The sequence below is a fragment of the Mesoplodon bidens genome, assembly GCF_964165515.1.
Source record: "Mesoplodon bidens genome assembly, chromosome: 16".
NCBI lineage: Eukaryota > Metazoa > Chordata > Mammalia > Artiodactyla > Ziphiidae > Mesoplodon > Mesoplodon bidens.
The window spans coordinates 77,800,414-77,820,328 of NC_138173.1; the positions used below are offsets into that span (position 1 = coordinate 77,800,414).

General features: G+C 65.3%; 2 protein-coding genes across 8 annotated transcripts; both read right to left on the bottom strand.

The window, feature by feature from the left end:
- Positions 1–605: 605 nt before the first annotated feature.
- VPS28 (VPS28 subunit of ESCRT-I) lies at positions 606–6,084 on the bottom strand. Of its 4 annotated transcripts, none has more exons than XM_081258939.1 (10): positions 6,013–6,084; positions 4,282–4,348; positions 3,705–3,733; positions 3,547–3,584; positions 3,229–3,318; positions 2,438–2,543; positions 2,225–2,326; positions 1,848–1,901; positions 1,679–1,770; positions 606–1,594 (listed from the first exon to the last, which is right to left on the bottom strand). In XM_081258939.1, exons 2-10 carry the CDS (start codon positions 4,316–4,318, stop codon positions 1,477–1,479), a joined length of 666 nt encoding a protein of 221 aa, XP_081115065.1. In that variant the 5' UTR covers positions 4,319–4,348; positions 6,013–6,084; the 3' UTR covers positions 606–1,476. The 4 variants fall into 4 exon arrangements, with proteins under 4 accessions (XP_081115065.1, XP_081115066.1, XP_081115067.1 ...); XM_081258940.1 differs by lacking the exon at positions 6,013–6,084 and adding an exon at positions 5,702–6,006; XM_081258941.1 differs by lacking the exon at positions 6,013–6,084 and adding an exon at positions 4,860–5,671.
- A 155-nt stretch (positions 6,085–6,239) lies between these two features.
- Positions 6,240–19,073, bottom strand: TONSL (tonsoku like, DNA repair protein). 4 transcript variants are annotated; one of them, XM_081258938.1, is made up of 26 exons: positions 18,993–19,073; positions 18,797–18,892; positions 18,493–18,635; positions 17,885–18,068; positions 17,401–17,530; positions 16,998–17,169; positions 16,807–16,921; positions 16,122–16,267; positions 15,876–16,028; positions 15,580–15,705; positions 15,266–15,455; positions 14,274–14,353; positions 14,085–14,174; positions 13,739–13,811; positions 13,476–13,639; positions 13,264–13,387; positions 12,385–13,145; positions 12,193–12,269; positions 11,630–11,780; positions 11,470–11,548; positions 10,780–11,081; positions 10,452–10,623; positions 9,547–9,722; positions 9,237–9,310; positions 8,767–8,900; positions 6,242–7,540 (listed from the first exon to the last, which is right to left on the bottom strand). In XM_081258938.1, exons 1-26 carry the CDS (start codon positions 19,015–19,017, stop codon positions 7,347–7,349), a joined length of 4,131 nt encoding a protein of 1,376 aa, XP_081115064.1. In that variant the 5' UTR covers positions 19,018–19,073; the 3' UTR covers positions 6,242–7,346. The 4 variants fall into 4 exon arrangements, with proteins under 4 accessions (XP_081115062.1, XP_081115061.1, XP_081115064.1 ...); XM_081258937.1 differs by having other exon boundaries at positions 11,630–11,783; XM_081258936.1 differs by having other exon boundaries at positions 6,240–7,540; positions 14,085–14,353.
- Between the last annotated feature and the right edge of the window lie 842 nt (positions 19,074–19,915).

Here is a 19,915-nt window from a genome sequence, read left to right on the forward strand (position 1 = left end):
CGGGTAGAATTCTTGGCACCCATGATAGCGTGCTTTCACCCCAGACACCAGCCTTCACCCTTCTCTCTGGAACTCCACCTGCTGGTGCCCAGCCACGCACTTGACAGCTCCCCTTGACCATTGGAGAGCCAAGTCCAGCTCAGCCTGTGCACACAGGGCCCCTCCTCCCCAGGTGTCCACATTTCAATAGGAGCTCCTCCACCCCTCCGGGTGCTCAGGCTCAAGCCTGGGTGTAACCCCGGAGTTCTCGTTCCACCGCTGCATCCAGCAAAGACTGTGGGTGCCACACACAGCACGGTCCACACCCAGAAGCTGACGGTCTCTCCCCGTCACTTGCTGACTCTGCTCTTCCTCCTAACACACCAGGGAGATGAGGGCCTCTGCTCTGAGTCCCTCACTGGTATCTGGGGCTCCTGGGTACAGTCCCAAGTCCTGACCCGCCTTCCAGCCCCGTTTCCCACCCGGCTTCCCACCCCCTTCCTCCTTCCCCAGGGAGCCCTGCTCACTTCTCCTGGACCTTTTGTTCAACGCTGAGGGCTGTCCCTGACCACCCCACATGCAACGGCACCTCCTCGTTGGCAGCCTTGGATCTCCTCCATCACCACTCTTAATACCACACACTTTATTTGGTTGCCTCTAGAAGCCAGATACAAAGAAGCACCACTAAGAGAGAGAAAATGCTACAATGAAACTCTGGCATGTCCCTTATCCCAACGCCACAGCTGCTAAAACTGGAACCCCCCCTTGGAACCCAGAGCCTTGGTCTCTGGTTTGCTGCTTGCTGTCTGCCCCAGAGGATGAGCACGCGGACATGAACACCGCGGGGCCAGGCAGCTTCCAGCACTGACGGCACGAGGCCTTGGAGCAGGCGTAGTGAACGCAAGGAGGAGCTGGCGCTGCTTCCCCACCAGGCTTCGGGCGAGGCCAGCTCTGGGGCTTCTGTGACGGCTGCCAGCTGGCCTTGTTCCCGGGTGAGGGACACCCTTGGCGGCAGGCAGGAGGACAAGCTGTGCTACTGTGAGCTATCAACAGGGGCTCCCTGAGCCAGCGCACAAGTGTGGGCCCTGCTGCACGGGTGTCAGGCTCTGCGCCGACCCGGCCAGCTGGGCAGCCACGCTGCCTAAAGCTCTCAGCCGAGGGGTGGGGGAAGGTGTGGCAGGCAGATGCAAGCCTACCTGGCCTGGGGTGGTGGGCGCGCCCCTGCTGGCTTGCCAGGCGGTGCCCACCAGGGAAGCCGCTGCTTCTAAAGTGCCACTGAGGCTCTTCCCTGATGAATGGGCTGCGTGCTCCCGAGGCCCAGACGGCAGACAAACAGGCAGGGTGGGCCTGGGGCGGGTCGGGGGCGCCCACAGCAGCAGGGAGGTCAGAAAGCATCTTTATTGGGGGAGTGGGCTCTAGGCCACTGTGCATGGCAACACGCGTGCAGACGTCGGGGGAAATGGGACCGTCACAGAAGGTGGGGGTGGGAGGCTGGGCTCAGGCGTGCAGGAAGCGGTTGAAGGCGTTGTAGGCCGATTCCAGGTCGAAGAGCATCTGGCGCACCTGGGAGTCATCCAGCTCGTCGGAGGCTGACATGCCGCTCAGGGTCTGCAGCCTGTGGGGCACAGAGCCGGGCTGGGGCGAGTGGGGGGCTATGGGGCTGGGACGGACAGGGCGGCTCAGCAGGTGGCACGCTCACCACTGGCTGACGGTCTGGCGGCCCTCGAAGTCAGGGGGCAGGTGGCTCATGCGGTGCATGGTCTCCATCAGCTCCCGCAGGTCGGGCTGGATCTGCGGAAACGCCACCCGCTGGGACGCCGGCGACCCCGCTTCCCCTGCCCCCACCCCCAACCGCCCGGGAGCCGCACCTCGTCCATGGCCCGGATCTCCAGGCGCAGCTTGTCCATCACTGTGATGAAGAGCTAGCGGCAAGTGTGTGTGTGTGAGACGACACGGGCCCCCAGCAAAGACCCCCGCCAGCCCGGTCCTCTGCAGGGCTGGGCCCGGGGCAGCACCAGCCAGCCCTCACCCTCCTCAGCCTCCGCCGTGGGGTCACGTGGGCCCTAACCCTGACCCTGCAGCTGAGGAGCGGTCAGTGGGTGGGAGCCCTGGGCACATCCCACGTGGGCCTTGGGATGGGAGGGGCTCAGGGGGTTTCCTGGACGCTGGCCAGGAGGCCTGCCCCCCCCCTCCAGCTACGCTGTGCCCGCGGGGCCGTGGGCACGCGGCCCTCCCGCCTCCGCACCGAGACGACGTCTGCGATGCAGCGGTTCAGGTTGCCCTTGTCGTCCTTGATGGTGATGGGCCGGTCCTCCTTGATCCTCTCCATGGCAAGCGGGCAGTCCAGCTGAGGGAGGGCGCACGGTGCTGGGCCTCGCGGGGCAGCCCAGCCCCAGCCCAATGGCCCCCATGCCCACGCCCGCCCACGCCCATCAGGGTGGAGGGGCCGCTCACTCACGCGGAACTTGCGGCAGAATTCATCGATGGAGCTGACCTCTGACCCTTGTACCTGCCGGAAGGCAGCTTTGTACTGGACCAGGAGCCGGGAGCAGGCCGCAGTGTACCTGGGGGGAAGGGTCAGGCTGCCGCCCTCACTGCCAGGCCAGCACCGCCTGGCACGTCCTGCTTATCCTCGGCCCTTCCAGACAGGTGGCATCTCGCACAGAGGGCTGGCCATCGAGGGCCGAGCCTTCCCACTTGGTTTAGACAAAAAAAGAACTCTGGAAGGTGGCAGGAGGTGGTAATGGCCAAAATACGGCTGCCACATGGACCTGGCCCGGACGGTGCAGGTTGGCCCCCAGCCCAACATCAGGCAGAGGCCCAGCGAGACCCCTTGTGCCTGCTCCTCAGGCCATGTTGGCTGTGCCTCCACGTCGACAGCTCACGGTCCTATGGGGGAGGGGCTGCTGCACCGAACAAAGGCCCCACGTACCTCCTGGCTGCCAGGCCTGGCCAGCGGCACCCCACGGACTGTGCCACCCTGTTTGCCTTCTATGCCTTTGCACTGATGAGGCCCCAGGTAGCAAAGCTGGGCAGAATCCTGAAGCCAGGGCGCCGGGCTCCCCTCTCCCCAGAATGCTGGGCTACTGCCGCCAGGACGTCCCTGCCCGAGATGGTGCCAAGGCTGCCAGCACCCAGGCGACCCTCCTCGCGCCGGGTGGGCCTCAGCTCCTCACTGAGCGCCCCAGCCCTGGAGGCAGAAACAAGCTTCCGCACGCGGCTCGGCGGTGCAGGGAAGCGGGCTCTCACTCGTTGGGGCTGACGCAGTCCTTGATGTACGCCTTCTCCAGGGCCTGCATCGTCTTCACAACCGCAAACAGCTCTGCCATGTTGTCGTACCTGAGGGGGCGCATCCTTCAGGCGCGGCCGCCATGGCAGGGAGGCCACGGTCCCGGAGCCTAGGGTGCCAGCCCTACCCAAGGTGCCGCTGAGGCACAGCTCCGCATCTGGCTGCCCCCTCACCGCCCCCCCGGGCAGAGGCTTCTTGGGACCCGTTTCCCTGGGCCGACCCCATGTCCTTCTGACCCTCAGTACAGGGGAGGCAGGCAGCCTGGGTGCAGGACTCACTTCTCCCGCTCACGGGCATTCTTATACAGCTTCACTTCCTGTTAGGGAGACAGGGGAGAGGGTCGGCCAGCAGCGCCACAGTGGCTGCGGGGTCCCCGTGAGGACCACGCAGACAAAGACTATTGGCCAACGCCGCCAGGCAGGTGCCCGCAACTCACCTCATACAGCTCCGGCTTGTTTCCGGGGGCTGCAACAGAACAGGCAGATAGCTGGCAGGCTGCTTACGAAGGTCGCCCTGGCCCAGCCCCGTCTCAGCACCCCTCCCAAGGCCTCCCCCGGGCTATGTCCCAAAGAGCCCAAAGGGAGCTGGGGGAATTTCAATCTCAGCGTCCCCATCAGTTTGTGGGGTGACCTGAGCAGAGGACATGCCTCTGGGTCCAGGGGGCCGCACGCCAGGGCTGGTCCTCCATTCCACCTGCTTCTGGGCTACCTTGCTTACGATGCAGTGATGGGCACACACGTTTGTCATGTGCTTTGTCATCTTTTCCCTGGCTTGGGGACTGTGGGATACCCAAGACCCCCTGAAGTTCCAGCCACACTAAAGTTGTCATCTCTGTGCCCAGCTGACCCCCCCTGGAGGAGGCCTCTGGGCCCCTGGCCACTACCCGAGGTCTTGCAGGGGTGGACACTTATAGACCTCCCAAATGCTCCGGCCACCACTCCCATCAGCCTCTGCCACAGAGGTTGAAAGCCTAGGCCCTCTGGGTCCCTGGGCCCAGCTTGGGCCACACTCACCTCCCATGCCCGGAGTGGCTGGGATCCCGTGAAACATCCTGCAGGCTCAGCTGGCCACAGCAGAGACCTAGGGAGCACAGCCAGTGCTGACGCAAAGGCGACCCCTTAACATCCCTGAGGGCTGGGACTCGTGAAAAGCTTCCCCACCCTCAGCAGAAACAAAAAGAGCAGTGGACACACAGCGTGCCGTGCACTGTGCTGGGAACACCGCGCCGCCCTGGAGGCTGCCGGGAGGAAGCAGATGCAGGTGAGCATCTCAGGAGTGAGCAATGGCTGGATGGCAGAGGGGGTGGGGTGGGGGAGTGGTGCCCCCTACAGCATGGTCAGGGCAGGTTGCTCTGAGTCAGATGACCAGGAGAGGAGGGGGCTGCAGCTATCAGATGAATGACTTGGATGAACGTTTGGGCAGAGGCCACAGCACCTACGATAGACAGCACGTATAACGTGAGGTCTTTATGCAGACATGAACTTAGAGACACAGACAAGCGGGGCGGTGGCGGGAGGTGAGCCTTCTGAGTGAGGGGCGTTCTAGGGGATGAGAACAGAGAAGCAGGGGGATCAAAGGGCACAGATCTCACAGGCCAGGAGGAGGAGTCTGGGTTTATCCTGGCACAGCCAGAGGGAACTACTGGAAGACTGAAGAAAGTCCTCCAGGCTCCAGGTGGGCGGTGGGCTGAGCAGACCGTGGAAGCAGGAGCCCCTGACCACTCCGGAAGTTGATGCGGTGGCTGGGGCCACGTCCTGACGTGCTTTGGAGATGGAACCACCAGACCCAATGGAGAATTTGAAAAGGGGTAAAAATTAAAAAGGACTCAAGAATGACCCCTTATTTTGGGGCCAGTGGCACCAAGACAGTGAGGTGAACTGAGATGGAGAAAGTGAACAAAGTAGGTGTAGAGCGCAGGCGGGTGTGCAGGAAAGCGCTGCGGTTGATCTGTTGGCTTTGAGAGGCTCCGCAGACATCCAAGGAAGCTGCTGAGGCGGCTGAAGATCAGGGGAGAGGCCGGGGGCTGTCAGGGCTGAGACAGTGGCACTGACGGGGTGGATGGCGTCCCACAGGAGATGGCTAAGGGCGAACCACGGCAGGAGGGAAAGCAGCCCACGTTGAGCCCCGGGCACCGCGGCGTGCGGAGGCTGGGCAGAGGGAAGGCGGGATAAGGGCTGGGAAAGGCCAAGGTTGTCTAAGTTAAGCAGCAGGGGAGGGGGGACGGGGCCGAGAAGGCCGGTGAAATTACGAGAGCCCGCGGGGGTGGGGTGGGGACATGGATAGCACTGAGCCACCCTCCCGCAGCATCCGAAAGGAGGTGCAACGGAGAGGAGGGACAAAGGGGCTGGGCTGTGGCTCTACAACGGGATTCCACGCAGCCACGAAAACGGACGTCCGCGGCCACAAGCGAATGGTCGGCTGAACCTCACCAACCTGCCCCGACCCAGAACGGCGAGCTTCTAGAGAAAGCCCAATGAGCGCGGTGGACGATCGGGCGGGCCGGGTGCGGGGCGCATAGGCCGCGGGAACCTTCGGGCCCGGCGGTCTGAGCGCCGCGCTCCGAGGCGCCAGTCCCGGGTAAACGGCTCTGCAACCCTGGGGGGAGCCAGGAGAGCCGGGCACCGGGAGAGGGGACCACAAGACGGAGAGCGAGGAGCACGGGTGCGGAGCGCCCTCCGCGGCACAGCGACACCCCCGGGCCTCGGCCAGGTCCACCTTTCCCGCCCGCCCCCGGCCTGGAGTACCTGGGCGGCCTCGCGGATCCCGGAAATGGCGCGGGGGCGGAGCGCTCCCTGACGTCTGCGCTCGCGCGCGGGCCTCGATGTATGCGCCTGCGCGCACTTTCTCAGCGCCGGAACCTGATGTCTGCGCCTGCGCGCGGGGCCGGTCTACCTGGGCTTCTGGCTACTTCCCCCCAACCTCGCGCTGAGGCCGGGCCGGGGATAACACTCTGCGGGTCTGATCCAGCCATGCGTGATAGGAACCGGAAGAGGTAACGAAGGGAGAAGGCTTTGCCTTCACCTGTAGGGCCTCTAAGTGGCCGGATCTGCCCTTGAACCTGTGCCCCACAAGGTTAATAGAAATTGGTAACAGAAATCCTTGAGCTTGTCTTTACAGCTTCTTAAAAACTCCTCCATAAACAAGGACCTACTGGACAGCACAGGGAACCATATTCGGTATCTTTTAATAACCTATAATGGAAGAGAATCTGAAAAACAATACATATATACAAAACTGAGCTAAACTGAATTGCCTTGCTGTACACCTGAAACTAACACAACATTGCAAATTAAGCGTACTTCAATAAAAAAACCTCCCGCTTGTAACCTGCCTCCACTGATCAAGCGCACCTTAATTGCTGATACAAAAACGTGCATGTCCTGAAAAAGATGATGTTTCCTCCGAGTTGTTTTCCAGGAACTTGGAGTCACCTGTGTCCAGTCTGAGCTCAAGCCAGTTAAGACTGGTTGGGACCACCAACCCTAAAACTGGGCCTGCACAGGTGTCCAGTGAATGACCTTTTGACATCAGAGGGCCCAAACCCCCACCCTCAGATCATGTCCACTTTTTAACATGGGTCCCATGAAGCAGGTAATTCAGACACGCCTCTGCAGAACACAGATTACGTCACCTTTTTCCTACCTCCAATCTCCTTTCCCCACGCTTAAGGTCACCCTTTTTTCTTTTCTTTCTTTTTGGCCACGCAGCTTGTAGGATCTTAGTTCCCCGAACATGGAACCAGGCCCAGGCCGTCGGCAGTGAAAGTGTTGGAGTGCTCATCACTGGACTGCCAGGGAATCCCCCTGACCTGCTTCTTCGTCCCGTAAATATCCGACACCCCTACTTTGGGGGAGCCAATCTGAGATCGTCCTCCCGTCCCCTCACTTGGCTGCGTATGAATAAGCCCTTTCTCTGCTGGTTGTGGCTCACTGCTTATTGGGCAGGGAGGCCTCATTCCAGAGCACTCTGACAGCAAGGTGAGCCCCTCCGAAGGCCACAGCAGGGAGGGAGGCGGCAGCAGAGGCTTCCTTTATTAGAGGCTTCGGTGCGTGGGGAGGGCAGGGCAGGGCTCAGCCAGTCAGAGGTGCCTGAAGAAGAGCTTGGGTCCCTGATCCAGGGTGCATGCTTTGGGGCCCAGCTGGCTGGGCAGCAGCTGGTGCAGGGCATCCCGGTCCTCAGCAGAGAGATGTCTGCTGCACAGCTGCAGCTCCTGCAGCTGCACTGTTAAGTTGTCCCAGAGGCGCGGGCCCAGGGGGCCCTGGACAGCACAGCCTGCAGAGGGGAAGCAGGAGTAGGCCTCGGGCTACGGCCGGGGGCCCACGGGGACCAGTGGTGTTCGTAGAGGGGGCCCTGTGGGGCTTTTCTCTTTACCAGTGTGGCCCTCGGGAGGAAACACACTTCCTCTGAGGCCCCAAGGGCTGCAGCGAGGGGCATGAGTAAAAAGGCCAGCAGAGGCCCGATAATTCTCTAGGAAGGAGTGTGCTCTCCCAGGCCTCGTGTGCCCAGGACTGTGGACTCCCTTCCCGGTCAGCGGTCAGGCACAAGGGAGGCTGGCTAAAGTAAACACCGCATTCACAGCTGTGCCTCTGCCATTGTCTGACGATGCCTGGGTCTCTCCCTCCATAAAATGGACCCAATGGGCTACCTGTGAGTCTCAAGACACTGAACTACAAGGCTCAATCCTCAGACCAGAGAATACCCAGCAGGCTCACGACCCCAGGGAGCTGGGTGAGAGGGTGCAGGTGCCAAGAAGCCAGGTGTGTGGAGAGCAGCCCCTCAGCTGAGCGCAGGTCTCCTACCAGCCCTTCAGGGGACCCTTCCTGGAGGAGCCAGCCTGGCCCTGTGGGCCCGTGGGCAAGAAGCAGGAAGAACCCAGGGGTCCCCTGTGTGTAGACACCCTCCCAGCTCTTGTTCTCCTAGAGGGCAAAGCCTGGTCTGCCCTGCCCTGGGCCCCAGCAGGATGTGGCCCCAGGCTGCTGGGTGGCCAGTTCACCAAATGCACCTCCCTGGGGTCCTTCTCAAGACAGCTCTGGTAGGGTCCTGTACCAGGGCGTGGCCAGAGAAACCAGCTAAGTCAGGCCATAGGTCTGGACAGTGGGGTCAGGGCAGCCTTGGCCAGGAAGCGGGGGGTCCCTCAGAGGCAGGTATTGCCGCCCTAGCCCGATGTCCCTCCCTCTGGACAACAGGAACGAGGAAGTCCCTGTGGCACTGGGCCCCCCAGCCATGGTCTCGAGGGTCAGGCTGACCAGGCCAGAGGCAGAGACCCACGGTCCTCCCGCCCTATGGTTTGAGGAACAAGGCTCACGCCCGCTTCAAGCCACACTGGTCACCGTCCTCCACTGTGGCAACCCCAAGGGGCCCAGCCCACCCTTGCGGTCTAGCTGGTGGCAGTGACGGCCCCTTCAGAGGAGGCACCTGGGCCTAAGGCAGGTCCTCAAGGAGGGAGCTGTGTCACCAGCTCCGGTGTGGCAGGTGTAGCCACCATACCCAGAACTCACCTGACAGGCCGAGGAAGCTGAGGCCTTGGGGCCGCCCTTGGAGGGCAGACAAGAGCTCCTCCAGGCCAGCACAGCTGATCTTGGGGTTGGCAGACAGGTCCAGCGAGACCAGCGAGGGGCAGAGGGGCAGAGATCTGAGGTGGGGAGGAGGCCTGGGGGTCAGCGTCCATCACGACGGGAAGCTGCCCAGGTGACCCCAAGGCTCGGGGAGCTGCAGGCCAGGCCCACAGGCTTTGCCCCCAGCCTGGCGCGGGTGCCTCACACTCCTGCCAGCCAGCTGAGGCTGGAGGGCCACAGAAGCAGTGGCCCTTGCCTGGGCTGCTGGACAAAGGGCGACAGGAGAGGACACGGCAGAGGGAAAGAGTCTCGAGAGCCGTGGGAGCAGAAGAGACCCGAGGCCCAGCTGGGCTCCTGGGCCCTGAGATCAGAACCCCTGCAGGATGGGGGCGGCACGAGCTGGCTGGCATTACCTGCTCAGATCTCTCACGGCCTCGTCGCCCAGGTGGTTTGCCGACAGGCCCAGGTGCTCCAGGGCGCAGCCTTCCTAGACAGCGGAGGCCCAAGGGGAGCCGGCCTGAGTGGGGCACCTGCCCTCCCTGCCTCCCTGGATCCCAGCCGTCCTTCCTGCTGGCCAGGAATTCACAGCCTGAGGCAGGCAGGTCTACAGAAAGCTTTCCCCGCCTGTTTTTTTCCAAACGTGCAAGCCTCTTCCCAGCACCACCCGCCAATCCTGGGTGGCCCAAGGTGACTCTGGCTCAGTATCCCTCCTTGACCGCATACCTTGGTCAGGTAGCTGACCACGGGCTCCGTGAGGCCTGGGTCACTCTTGCTGGCGGCCACAGAGCTCAGCTCCAGGCGCAGGAGGGTGCGGGCTGGCAGGCTCTGCAGGGCCTGGGCCAGGGCAGAGGCGCCCAGGCCGTTGTAGGACAGGGACAGTGTCTTCAGGCACTTGGCGCCTATATCAAGGGCCAGAACCTCTGTCAGCCCCGCGTGCCGCCGCCCCCAGCCCTGCGGCACAGTCCTGGGCCCAGAACCCTCGTGACCCTCGGGAAGCCGTCCTCATCCCTGAGGTTTGGTGTGCAGGGAAACTGGGGTGGCTCTGGCCCAGTATCTCCCAGTGTGGGGGGCGGTGGGCAGAACTGGACTCCTGAGCCCAGCTTCTTCCCACCATTTCGGGGTCCTCTACCTGCCCCTACTCACAACATGATGGCCCCAGGTGACCTGAGACAGGCCCTAGGCTGGGACATCCACACGTGGTGGGGTGGGTTGGGGAGCACTCCGTCTGCCACCCCAGTCCCAGACCCCTCCTCCCCTGCCGCTGTGCTCATAGCTCTGTGGAAAGCCCCCTAGAGGACCCCAGTTTCCAGCTTCTCAGTGCTGGGACGGTGGGTCTCTGCAGCCCCAGTGGGCTTGTGGTGGAATCGTCTCCGGCAAACGTGATGCTCAGACCTGGTGAGAGCCGAGGGGCTGGGGCTCTGGCCTGCAGCGTAGCTGGGACTGGGGCTGTGTCCTGAGGGGGCCACCCAGGCCAGGCAAGCACCTGACGTCCCTCTGAGCCCAGACAGGTCCAGCACCTGCATGTCTACCTACGTGCTCCCGAAAGCTGGGCTCGTGCCCTAGGAGTCCTCATGCTTGAGGCTCTCCGAGCCCCTGGGGCCAGGGAGTGGACGTGCCTGGCAGCTCACCTTGGAAGGCGCTGCCCAGGGCCGCCTGGTGGTTCAGGAAGAAGCTGGGGCCAAAGCCACAGGCCTGGAGGTGCAGGGTGCTGAGCAAGGGGCAGGCCCGTAGGATGGAGGCCAGGGCCTGGCCACAGCCATCCCCGAGGGGGTTCATGCTTAAGTCCAGCTCTTCCAAGTTCTGTGGAGACATGGGTTCCCCAGAGGATCTGGTCTGGGCCACCCGGAGCTGGGTACTGGCCAGTATTCTCAACCGCGCCTTCCCACCCAGGCATGGGCTAGGTATGGACGTTCAGATGCTGCCCTGGTACTGGTCCACAGTTCCCCACGCCTCTACCTGCAAGGCAGACAGCCCCAGGAGGCCCACAGCAAGCTGGCGTAGGCCTTCAGGGCCCAGGTGATTGGAGGAGAGGTCGAGGAGGGTCAGGCCGGGCACGGTGTCCAGGGCAGCCAGCAGCTCGGCAACACATCCATCCCCCAGCCGGTTCCCGGCTAGGCGTAGCTCCCGGAGCGCTGAGTGCAGCTTCAGGGCCCGCAGCAGTGGGGTGAGCTGGGCCTGGCGCAGCGCCAGGGAGCAGGCACTGAACGCGGGGCCTGAGCCCTGGTGCTCCATCGCCTGCAGCACCTGCTGGTGCTCCCCTGGAGGGGGGATGTGGTGTCACCAGGACCAGAGCCAGCCTGCCTGCCCTGCCCTGCCCTGTGCATCACGAGAGGCACTCACGAGCCCTGGGGCAGCCACCAGAGGCCTGTGGACCCCGTGCCCCAGGAGCCATGCCGCACAGCCAGTGGGTGGTGCTCACCTACCTCCAGACGGGGCCAATCTCCCCCACCCCACCCCACTACCTACACACAGGGCCACTAGGTAGGGGAGGAAAAGCCGAGAACAGGTGTGGTGGGAAGGAACCCCGGTGGACACCTGGGGTCCTGGGAGTTGAGGCCCGCTGACCTGGGAGTGGCACGGGCAGGTGGAGCCCACACACCCAGCCCGCTGCCCAGGCCACCGCCGCAGGGCCCCCTGGGCCCTTACCTTGCTCCAGGCTCTGGCAGGCCCGGCGGTAGCGGTCCGTCAGCGGGGGAAGGTCCCACGAAGTCACCTCAGCCAACACCTGGAAAGCACCAGCGGTGAGCAGCCCCCGGCACCCAGCGCAGGCGGGCGCCCCGAGCTCGGGGCCCAGGCTGCCCCTTACCTCCTCGTTGCTCTGCAGCACGTCGGAGATGGGGTCCTGTGGGGCCAGCAGGGCCCCCTCTTTCTGTAGGGAGAGCCGGGGCAGCAGCCCAGAGGCCTGGTAGTACCGCTGGGCGGCCTGCTCAGCCAGCCAGGCCACGGGGCGGGTCTCCCTGCCGTGGGGACAGGGGTCGAGCTGAGTCCTGGACCTGGCCAGGTTCCTGCACACGCTGAGGAGCGGCCCCCGGGGTCCTGGCGTCCCAGCTTGGCGTCCACAGCTCCCTCGTCTGGCTCCTTCGTCTCCCCCTGCCCCTACGTGTGGCATGCCAGTGCCCCGTGCCCACCTGCAGCACCTCCGGGCCTTTCTAGGGGCGCAGGGCCTCCCCGAGCCTGTGTCTGCCATCACCTCCCCCAGCGACCAGCCCCCCAGGGGCGGGGTATAAAGCCAGACGGATTCGCACTGCACAACCCACGCCATCTACAGCCACGAGGGCCCTCTGCTGCCCCTGGGCACCATCCCCTGGCCCAGAACCCGCAGAGGCGCAGAGGGGGCCAGGGGTTGGGAGAAGACGGGTGACACCTCACCTGTGTGGAACGGGGATGAGGAAAAGATTATCCTGAACACGAACTCGAACTCGGATGGGAGGGAGCAGGGCCGGACCCTAGCAGGTGCGGGCAGAGAAGAGCAGCCTGAGTCAGGAAAGACGGAGCCCCCTGCCCACTGCCCCCAACCGCCCCAGCCTGGGAGGCAGCCCTGCTCCAGGCCTGCACACCCACCAAGGGCTGGCCTGCGGCAGGGTTTCCCCCACTGGGCCCCAAGGCCCTGGGGACATCAGGGCTCCTCGGGGGCTCTGCGGCCGAGCTGAAGGCTCCATCTGCTCTGACCAGTGCACTCCAACCCTTGAGACAGGACAGCCGGCTCTTCCTGGCCCGGGCCCGAGGCCTGATGGCACTCGCCTCACTGCCTGACCCTGAGACACTGTGCCTGCTGCCATCCGCACTGCTATGGGGGCGGGGCGGGTGGCTGCCCCGGTGACCGTGGGCCAGCGGCAAGTCCTCTTCCAGCCAGTCCCCGGCCAAGCACTCCTCCTTAGGGAGGAGCGCCGCCCGGGGGGTGGGGGCCTCGCCGGGGCCTCGAAGGGGGCTGGGGCCAGGGCGGCAGCTCTGGGCACTGCCCACACTGCGGATGGCCGCCCGGTAGGCTGCCCAGCCGGCACTTGCTGTGGCTGCCTCCCCGTCACTGGCAGGGCTGGGCATCCGGGCCGTGGCGGGCAGTGATGGGCCAGAGTGCCGGAGCCTCTTCTGGGTTGGCTGGGGCAGGCCTGGGTTGTCCTCCCCCTCCGAGCTGCTACTGCTGGCCAGCTTGTGCCTGCTCCTCCAAGGCCTGGCTGCAGCTGGCACCACCAGCCCCTGGGAGACCCTGGCACTGGCCTGACAGGCTTCTGGGGGTCCTGGGCTGGGACTTGAGGGAGGAGAGGTCTCAGGGTCAAAAAGACGGTTGCTTGGGAGGGTCGGGGGAGCCAGGGAGCTGTGGGGAGCTGCGGAGAGATCGAATCTATTGTGAGGCAGTGCCTGGCACCATCCCTGCCACCCAGGGCCCGGGGACCCTCAGGCTAAGGAGCGAGGTCCCTAGAAGCAGAGGAGGTCCCCGCTTGCCTTGGCCTGAAGAGGCCGCCTGGAGCAGCGTCTCCATAGCAGCGGCCTTCTCGCGCGTCTCGCCGTCCAGATCCTTGCAGTACAGCTTCACCCACTGCTGCAGCGTCTCCAGCGGGCTGCGGCCCTGTGGGGAGCCCAGCTAAGCAGGGCTGGCAGCAGCAGTACCACCAACCGCGTGCGGCCCACGCCTGCCCGGCCTGCGCCTTGCTCACCTTCCTGGTTCGGAGGGTGACTGACGCTCCTCGCTCAACGAGCAGCTGGGCCACCTCGAAGTGGCCACAGTTGAGGGCATCGTGCAGGGGAGTGATACCCTCACAGCCTTGGCCACCCGGGTCATCCACCGCGGCCCCATGGTCCAGCAGGAAACGGACGATGTCTGTGGGCGGGGGGTATGAGCCAGTTCCCAGACCCTTCCTTGGGAGGGACCCTTTCCCCCTCCCTGTCGTATGCTGGCACCGCCGAGTCCCACACTCACCCAGGTGCCCGTAGTTGCAGGCCTCGTGTAAGGGTGTCCAACCACAGTAGTCCCGAGGGTTCAGGGGGTGGCCCTGTGACAAAGAACGGGAAGGAGCCTGGCCCCGAGTACCCCACAGCCTGGCCTGCCCTGGGGCTCTGAAGCCTGAGGAGGGCCCCCGGGGCCCACGCCTGAGCCTGGCCCTGGCCCAGGTCACACCAGAGTGAGGGAGACACTCCCCACCACAAGTACAGAGTCCCCAGTGCTGGCTCCGGCCCCTGTGCCCTGCCCTGGCCCCTGGGAGACAGGACCCCAGCGAGAGCCCATGCTGTGGCCGTAGGGTGACTGGGTGGGGCAGTGGGCTCACCTGCCTCACGAGGTCCTGGACGCGGCCCAGCTGGCCCTCGATACAGGCTCGGTGCAGCAGGGTCTCCCCGACGTCGTTGCGCCGGTTCCACTGTGGGCACAGTAGCCCCATGGGGGCGTAGGCGTGAGGGGACAGGGCGGCACTGGTGGGCAAGGGAGGGCAACACACCCGCTCAGCCGCTGTCCTCACCTTGCTCACCCTCCGCCGGCCCAGGCAGCCCTGAAGCTCCTCCTCCTCCTCCAACCGCTGGGACCCGTCAGCTTCACCCTCTGGAACAGAGCCAGGCCCAGCAGCCCAGTGAGCCTAGGCCCTGCCCCGAGCTCTGCTGCGCCCAGGAGACTGCTCTGTGGGGCAGCCTCCCCCACCCCAGACCTCTGCCGCCGTCTCCTTCCTGGGAAGCATCCTTGTTGGGCCACGTCAGGCCCAGGGTGAAGACAGCTCGTCCCTGGAGCCCAGGCGTCCTCCCCCTGCATGACTCCCGGTGCCTCTGCCTTCTCCCGCCTGCTCTCAGCCCACCCCCCCCACCCCTGCTCCCTCCTACGCCTCTGGCCCTTCCCGGCTTCTCCGTGGGTAACGTCAGTTTTGGGTCCTCTCTCCCCGCCCCTCCTGAGGACCCTCCCCCACACCTGCATACAAGCCACGAACAGCTCGGCACCCCGCTAAGGCAAGGCTGAAACTTCCCGGAGGTTCTGGAGGCCCCTCGAGTTCAAAACTGAAGCCACTCCTTCTGGCCTCAGGGACCGTGCAGCCAGGAGCCAGCTGCCTCCTGAAGCCCACCCGCTGGCCCGCTGCCTGAGCCGGCTTCCGCCACAGCCCACCCTCAGGGCCGCCCCTCAGACCTGAGCACACCGGCCTCGGGAACCGGCGCGGGCCCTTGAGGGTCTTGGGACCCGCTTGGCTGCTCTGCCTGCTTGCGGTGCGTTTTCCCAGGTCTGCCCCGAGCCACCTCCCCGGCAGACGCCCGCCAGCCTCCTGGCACCGGCCCCTCCAAGAACGTCCCCGGGCTGTGCCCAGCTCCCTGCACCCACCCCTCCTCCACCTGTCTCACCTGCGCCAGTTACCCACCCGGCGCTGGGCTGTTCCCTCCCATCACGAGCCTGTGAGCAGGACCCACCGGCCCGGCCCCGCGCAGGCGTCAGGGAGGGAACGCCGGGGCTGCCGGCACAGCGTCCGAGCCTCACCGCTCTCTGAGAGCTCCAGCTCGATGGCCTCCAGGGCAGCGGCGTCCCCCTCGTCCTCCTCGTCCTCTTCATCCCCCTCATCCTCCTCATCTTCAACCGCCCCCAGCTCCTGCAGCCTGGCTTCAGTGCCAGGGGCCTCCTGAGGCTGAAGCCTCAGCTGCACCGCGTGGAGGTGCCGTAAGACCTGCCTCTGAAGAGCAGGGGACACCCAGCTCAGGGCCAGAGCAGAGATGGGGACGGGGGACAGGGGGACAGACAGGCTGCGGGGAAGCTGTTATGTGGGGATCCCAGCATGGGCGGGCGGGCTCCCATACCTGCAGCCGCGGCTGCTGAGCCTGCTGGGCACAGCTGAGAGCCTTCTGGAAGCACGGTGACAGCACCTCGTAGGCATCACCGGAGTCCTCGCGGGACAGTGCGATGTTCAGCCAGGTCTTGGCCTCCTGGAGGAGGAAGCATGAACTCGGTGGCGGCTGCCCCCGCACCCAGCTGGCCCCGGCTCCCCATGGCTGCCCACACGAGACAGGAGGACGACAGCCCTCCCGTGCCCACCCCCAAGGGCAGCAGTCCTGGGACAGAGCCCCGGGCAGGGCAGGGCGCCGTGACCCCTCACCTCCAGGGCGCTGCCGTCCCGCAGCCTCAGCTCCTCTTCATAGTGGCGCACGGCCTGGCGGTAGTCCTTCATGTCCCCCAGGGTGGCAGCCAGGGACACGTGGATGACGGCCAGCTCAGGCCCCGGCCTGTTTAGCAGCTCCGCGAACTGCAGCTGGGAAGGCGGCAACAGGGAGGCCAGGGCTGCGCCACACCCTACAGCCCACAGCCCCGGTGCCCTCACCCCCGCCCCAGCCCGGGCACGCACCTGCTTCTGGTAGGCCGCCGCAGCCTTGGGGAAGTCGCCCGCCTTGGAGAACAGGTCACCCAGCTGCTCGCAGATGCCCATGGCGCCCCGCGGGTCACTCTCCTCAGACTCCTCCAGCTGCTGCTGCAGGTGGACCACCGCCAGCACTGCCAGAAAGAGCCTGGTGCAGGGGCGGCACAGCCTGGGGCCTGACCCTGTGCCCTCAGGCAGCCAGCCACCTGCCCGAGCCTCCGCTCACCCACTGGTAAGGGGGGTGGTAGGAGGAACTATTTCGTGGGGTCACAGCAAGAGTAGAAGAACCAACGACAAGTCAGGGCAGGGGCTGGTCCGCAGCATGGGGTGGGGGCCTGCTGACCGCCACTTATCAGTCCTGCTAGGCCACACGCACTGTCCACGCTCCCACCCCGTTAGGCGGGGCGGCTTCTCTCTCGAGTTTACCAACGAGGCTGGCTTGCGCATAGACACTAACCTCCTGACCGCCCTGGGTGCCCCTCTAACACTCTGTGCTGAATGTAGCTCAGAGAAGAACGAGGTCCCTCCCAACAAAAGGTGGGGGGAGACGGGTACCCTACTGACGCTGCCACCTCCCAAAGGACACACGCCCAGGCCTCCTCTGCTGAAGGACGGGAGCCCTTCCTACCCCTTCTCAGGGGGTTCAGCCCTCCCCATCCCCTCCTAGGCTCACCATACTTGAGGGTCCGGCAGACCACTGCTTTCTGCAAAGGCTTCTGGGAACCAAGCCGATAGGCCTTCTTCAAGGCTCTCTTGGCGGCCAAAAAGTCCCCTAGGTCTTGGAGGACCTGGGGGGCAAGGGAGGGTGAGGCCCGCCGGCTCCTGAAGGCCCACGCCCACCCGGGAGCCACTGAGAACCAGCACCTCCGAGAGAAGCAGGCAGCACTCGCCCTCCATGGAGCCCTGCTTCAGGATGCGTGCGCACTTCCGCGCCCCCTCCAAGCAGCGCATGGCCTGGGAGTGCCGTCCGCGCCGCCAGTGGATGGCGCCGAGGTTGTAGCGGGCGCGAAACAGGTCCTCGTACAGGTGGTTCTGCCTGTGGGTGGGGACAGGAGCTCAGTGCCGGGGCACGGTCGCTTAGGGCCAGCACAGCAAACACCCACCGATGTCACTTAGGGTTCCGGCCCCCACAAAGCCAAGGCTGCCCCTCTGCTAGCAGGAAACTGACTGGGCGGAGGGGTGAGGTCAGCCCGGCTGCCCTCTCGGGAGGACCCTGGGAGCAGCCCGGGCCCCAGCCACTCCCTCCTGGGGCCGAGCGGGGCCTTACTCAGCAAGGAAGATGCTCTTCGTGAAGTAGGCGTGGCATAGCGCCGCCTGCTGCAGGCTGTCGCAGGTGAGGCCCACGTTGAGGTAAAGTCGGGTCCTCATCTCACTCAGCTCTCGCTTGGCCAGTGAGCCTGGAAGACGCCCCTCCAGACACTCAGTGCCTTACCTCCACTTGGGGTCTCCAGCCCTGGGCCCTGGCCAGCCTCTCCTGGACCCCTCGTCCAGCCTCTCACTGTAGGCGCCAGGGGTTCTGCTGCAGGTAGAGCGGAGGGAGAAAGAGCAAAGGCAGCCGGACCCGAGGTCGTGAGGGGCGGGGGGCGGGGGGCGGGCTGCTGCTTCTGAGAACCCATCTCAACCTCACAAAGGGAGGGTCCAGGCAGGTGGACCCACCACACGGGCAGGGTGGGCAACGGGGCTGTAGCCTCTTCTCCCTGCAGAGCTCAGGAGGCAGAAGGTGGGGAGGGCCAGTCTCCAAGGGCAGTTACCCTGCAGCTTCTCGTCCACGATAGCCAGGCTTTTCTCGAAGGCACCTTGTGCCTGCAGCAAGGCATCCTGTGACTGGTGGTGGTCAAAGATGTCCAAGTGGGTGCGGCCAATGGTGGCCCAGGCCCTCTGCTGCTCAACATGGTTGGACAGGGAACATGCCAGCTCCAGGTAGCGGTGCTGGTGCTGGGGCACAGAAGGACGGCCACTGTGAGCCAGCCCCATGTGTCCCCCAAGCCCCCACAGCAGGCCAAAGCCAGGCTGCAACACCCCATTTTCTCTATGCCAATGACTGACTGTGGGGACGGTGGCACCACACTCAGACCAGCCAAAGTCATTGGGGGAGAGACACTGACCGGGAGTTAGCTGGGCTGTGGCAGCCCCAGAAGCCGGGGCCAGGGCAGCTCTGTGTGGACAGAGGGCCTGTGGCACACCCACCCAAGGACCAGGCTACCAGGGCCCAGCGCAGCGTGTCCCCCTCTCCCCTCCAGCCGGAGGCCTGGACAGCAGAGACTGGGGCTCCCTTCTCGGAAACGGACCCCCAGGAGATGAGAGCCCAGGGGAGCTGGGTGTGGCCGGCGTGGGGGCCCACGTCGCGGCCTCCGCCCACCTGCAGGGCAGCCGAGTAGTCCTCCATCTCCGCCAGCCGCTCTCCGATCTTGCGGTGGGCCACGGCGCGGCCCAGGGGGTCGTCGGCCGCCTCCAGGAGCTGCAGCTCGTGCTGGTGCTCTCGCAGGGCCTCCGCGTAGCACCCTGGGCGGGCGGGGCAGGCTTCAGTCTGGCCGGGCAGTGGGCCAGGGGCCGCGAGGGCCAGTGGGGCAGCGGCCGGCCGGCACTCAGGAAGCCCCCCCCCTCCCCCCCTCCCCCGGTCCTCCCGGCTCCCCGCTCCCAGGCCCGGACTCCACCCCACGCACCATGGCTGGCCAGGAGCTCCCCCAGCTGGTGACAGACGGCTGCCTCCTCCCGCAGCTGCCCGCTCCTCTGGGCCTTAGCCTTGGCTTTGCTCAACTCTGCAGAAAGAAGGACGAGTCCTGGGTGCTGAGTTTCTTCGCCCGGGAGGGCCAGGCCCGCCCCTGGCCCCCGCGTTCGGGCGCTAGTCCCTGGACTCACGGCGAAGCTCGCGGTCCAGGCTCATACTCCGGCCGCCGTGCCGGGGGCTCCGGACTTCCCGCGCTCTAGCGCCGCCACAGCAGCCCCACCCCGCCAGACCCAGCGCGCAGGCCCACTCCTGGCGCGGAGTATCCCGGGAAGTGTAGTTCACCCGCCCGACGCATCCTGGTAGTTGTAGTAGGGCTGGCGCCGGGGCCGGAAGAGCGGCGGGCGTCTCCATGGGCTCCTGGGTCTTCCCTTCGAGCTGAGCCCCGCCCCCCCGCCCTGCCCCGCATCCCGCATCCCGCATCCCGCATCCGCCCTTGGGGTGGGGTCTCCTGGGCTCCCGCCGCGTGCTGCCGCATCCCGCACACAAGCACACCTACCCACCCACGCTACTTGACCTGAGGAACGGCCTGCCCTCGCGTGGGAGGAGAGGAAGGCCTCGGAGACCACGGGCACTTGAGCCCTCAGATTTGTGGGCATGATCAGAGGCGCCCCCGCAGAACCTGCGGATCAGCCTTGAACGCGCCACAGTCGTCACACGTGGGGACTCCGACCCCCAGTGCTACCGGCGGGAGGGGGGCTGCGTGTTTCAAAAAGAACCCAGCTTGGTCCTGCTTCCTCAGTGTGTACGCCAGTTTTGTATACCTGGAAAACTCAGCGTGCGCTCGTTAAAACTGCAAAACCGTCTTGTGCTGAGAGGTAAAGGGAGCAGGATCCGGGCTCGGAGCGCTGTGACCAACCTCTCAGCTGCAGAAGAGCGGGGGTGTGGGGAGCCTGGGGACCTCTAAATACCCGTCCTTTCCCCCCACCCCTGCCTGGAGAACCAAATACCTGCGGGGCCTCGGGGCTCTCAGTCCCCACCCTGCCGCGCGGCCCTGGGCCCTAGGTACCAGGGCTCGCGCCCCAAAGTCCCCAGAGGAGGTCCGGAAGGAGTGGGA

What these genes read in the sequence shown, in the direction of transcription:
- TONSL (XM_081258935.1), bottom strand. Translation starts at nt 19,017, where the DNA reads ATGAGCCTGGACCGCGAGCTTCGCC. An exon ending in CTCAGCAGCCGCGGCTGCAG is followed by an intron (nt 15,456 to 15,579) that starts GTATGGGAGCCC and finishes CCTGCTCTTCAG; the next exon opens with AGGCAGGTCTTACGGCACCT. An exon ending in GCCGTGAGAGATCTGAGCAG is followed by an intron (nt 8,901 to 9,236) that starts GTAATGCCAGCC and finishes TCCCCACCTCAG; the next exon opens with ATCTCTGCCCCTCTGCCCCT.
- VPS28 (XM_081258939.1), bottom strand. Translation starts at nt 4,318, where the DNA reads ATGTTTCACGGGATCCCAGCCACTCCGGGCATGGGAG. An exon ending in AATGCCCGTGAGCGGGAGAA is followed by an intron (nt 3,319 to 3,546) that starts GTGAGTCCTGCA and finishes GCGCCCCCTCAG; the next exon opens with GTACGACAACATGGCAGAGC. An exon ending in AATTCTGCCGCAAGTTCCGC is followed by an intron (nt 2,327 to 2,437) that starts GTGAGTGAGCGG and finishes GCCCTCCCTCAG; the next exon opens with CTGGACTGCCCGCTTGCCAT.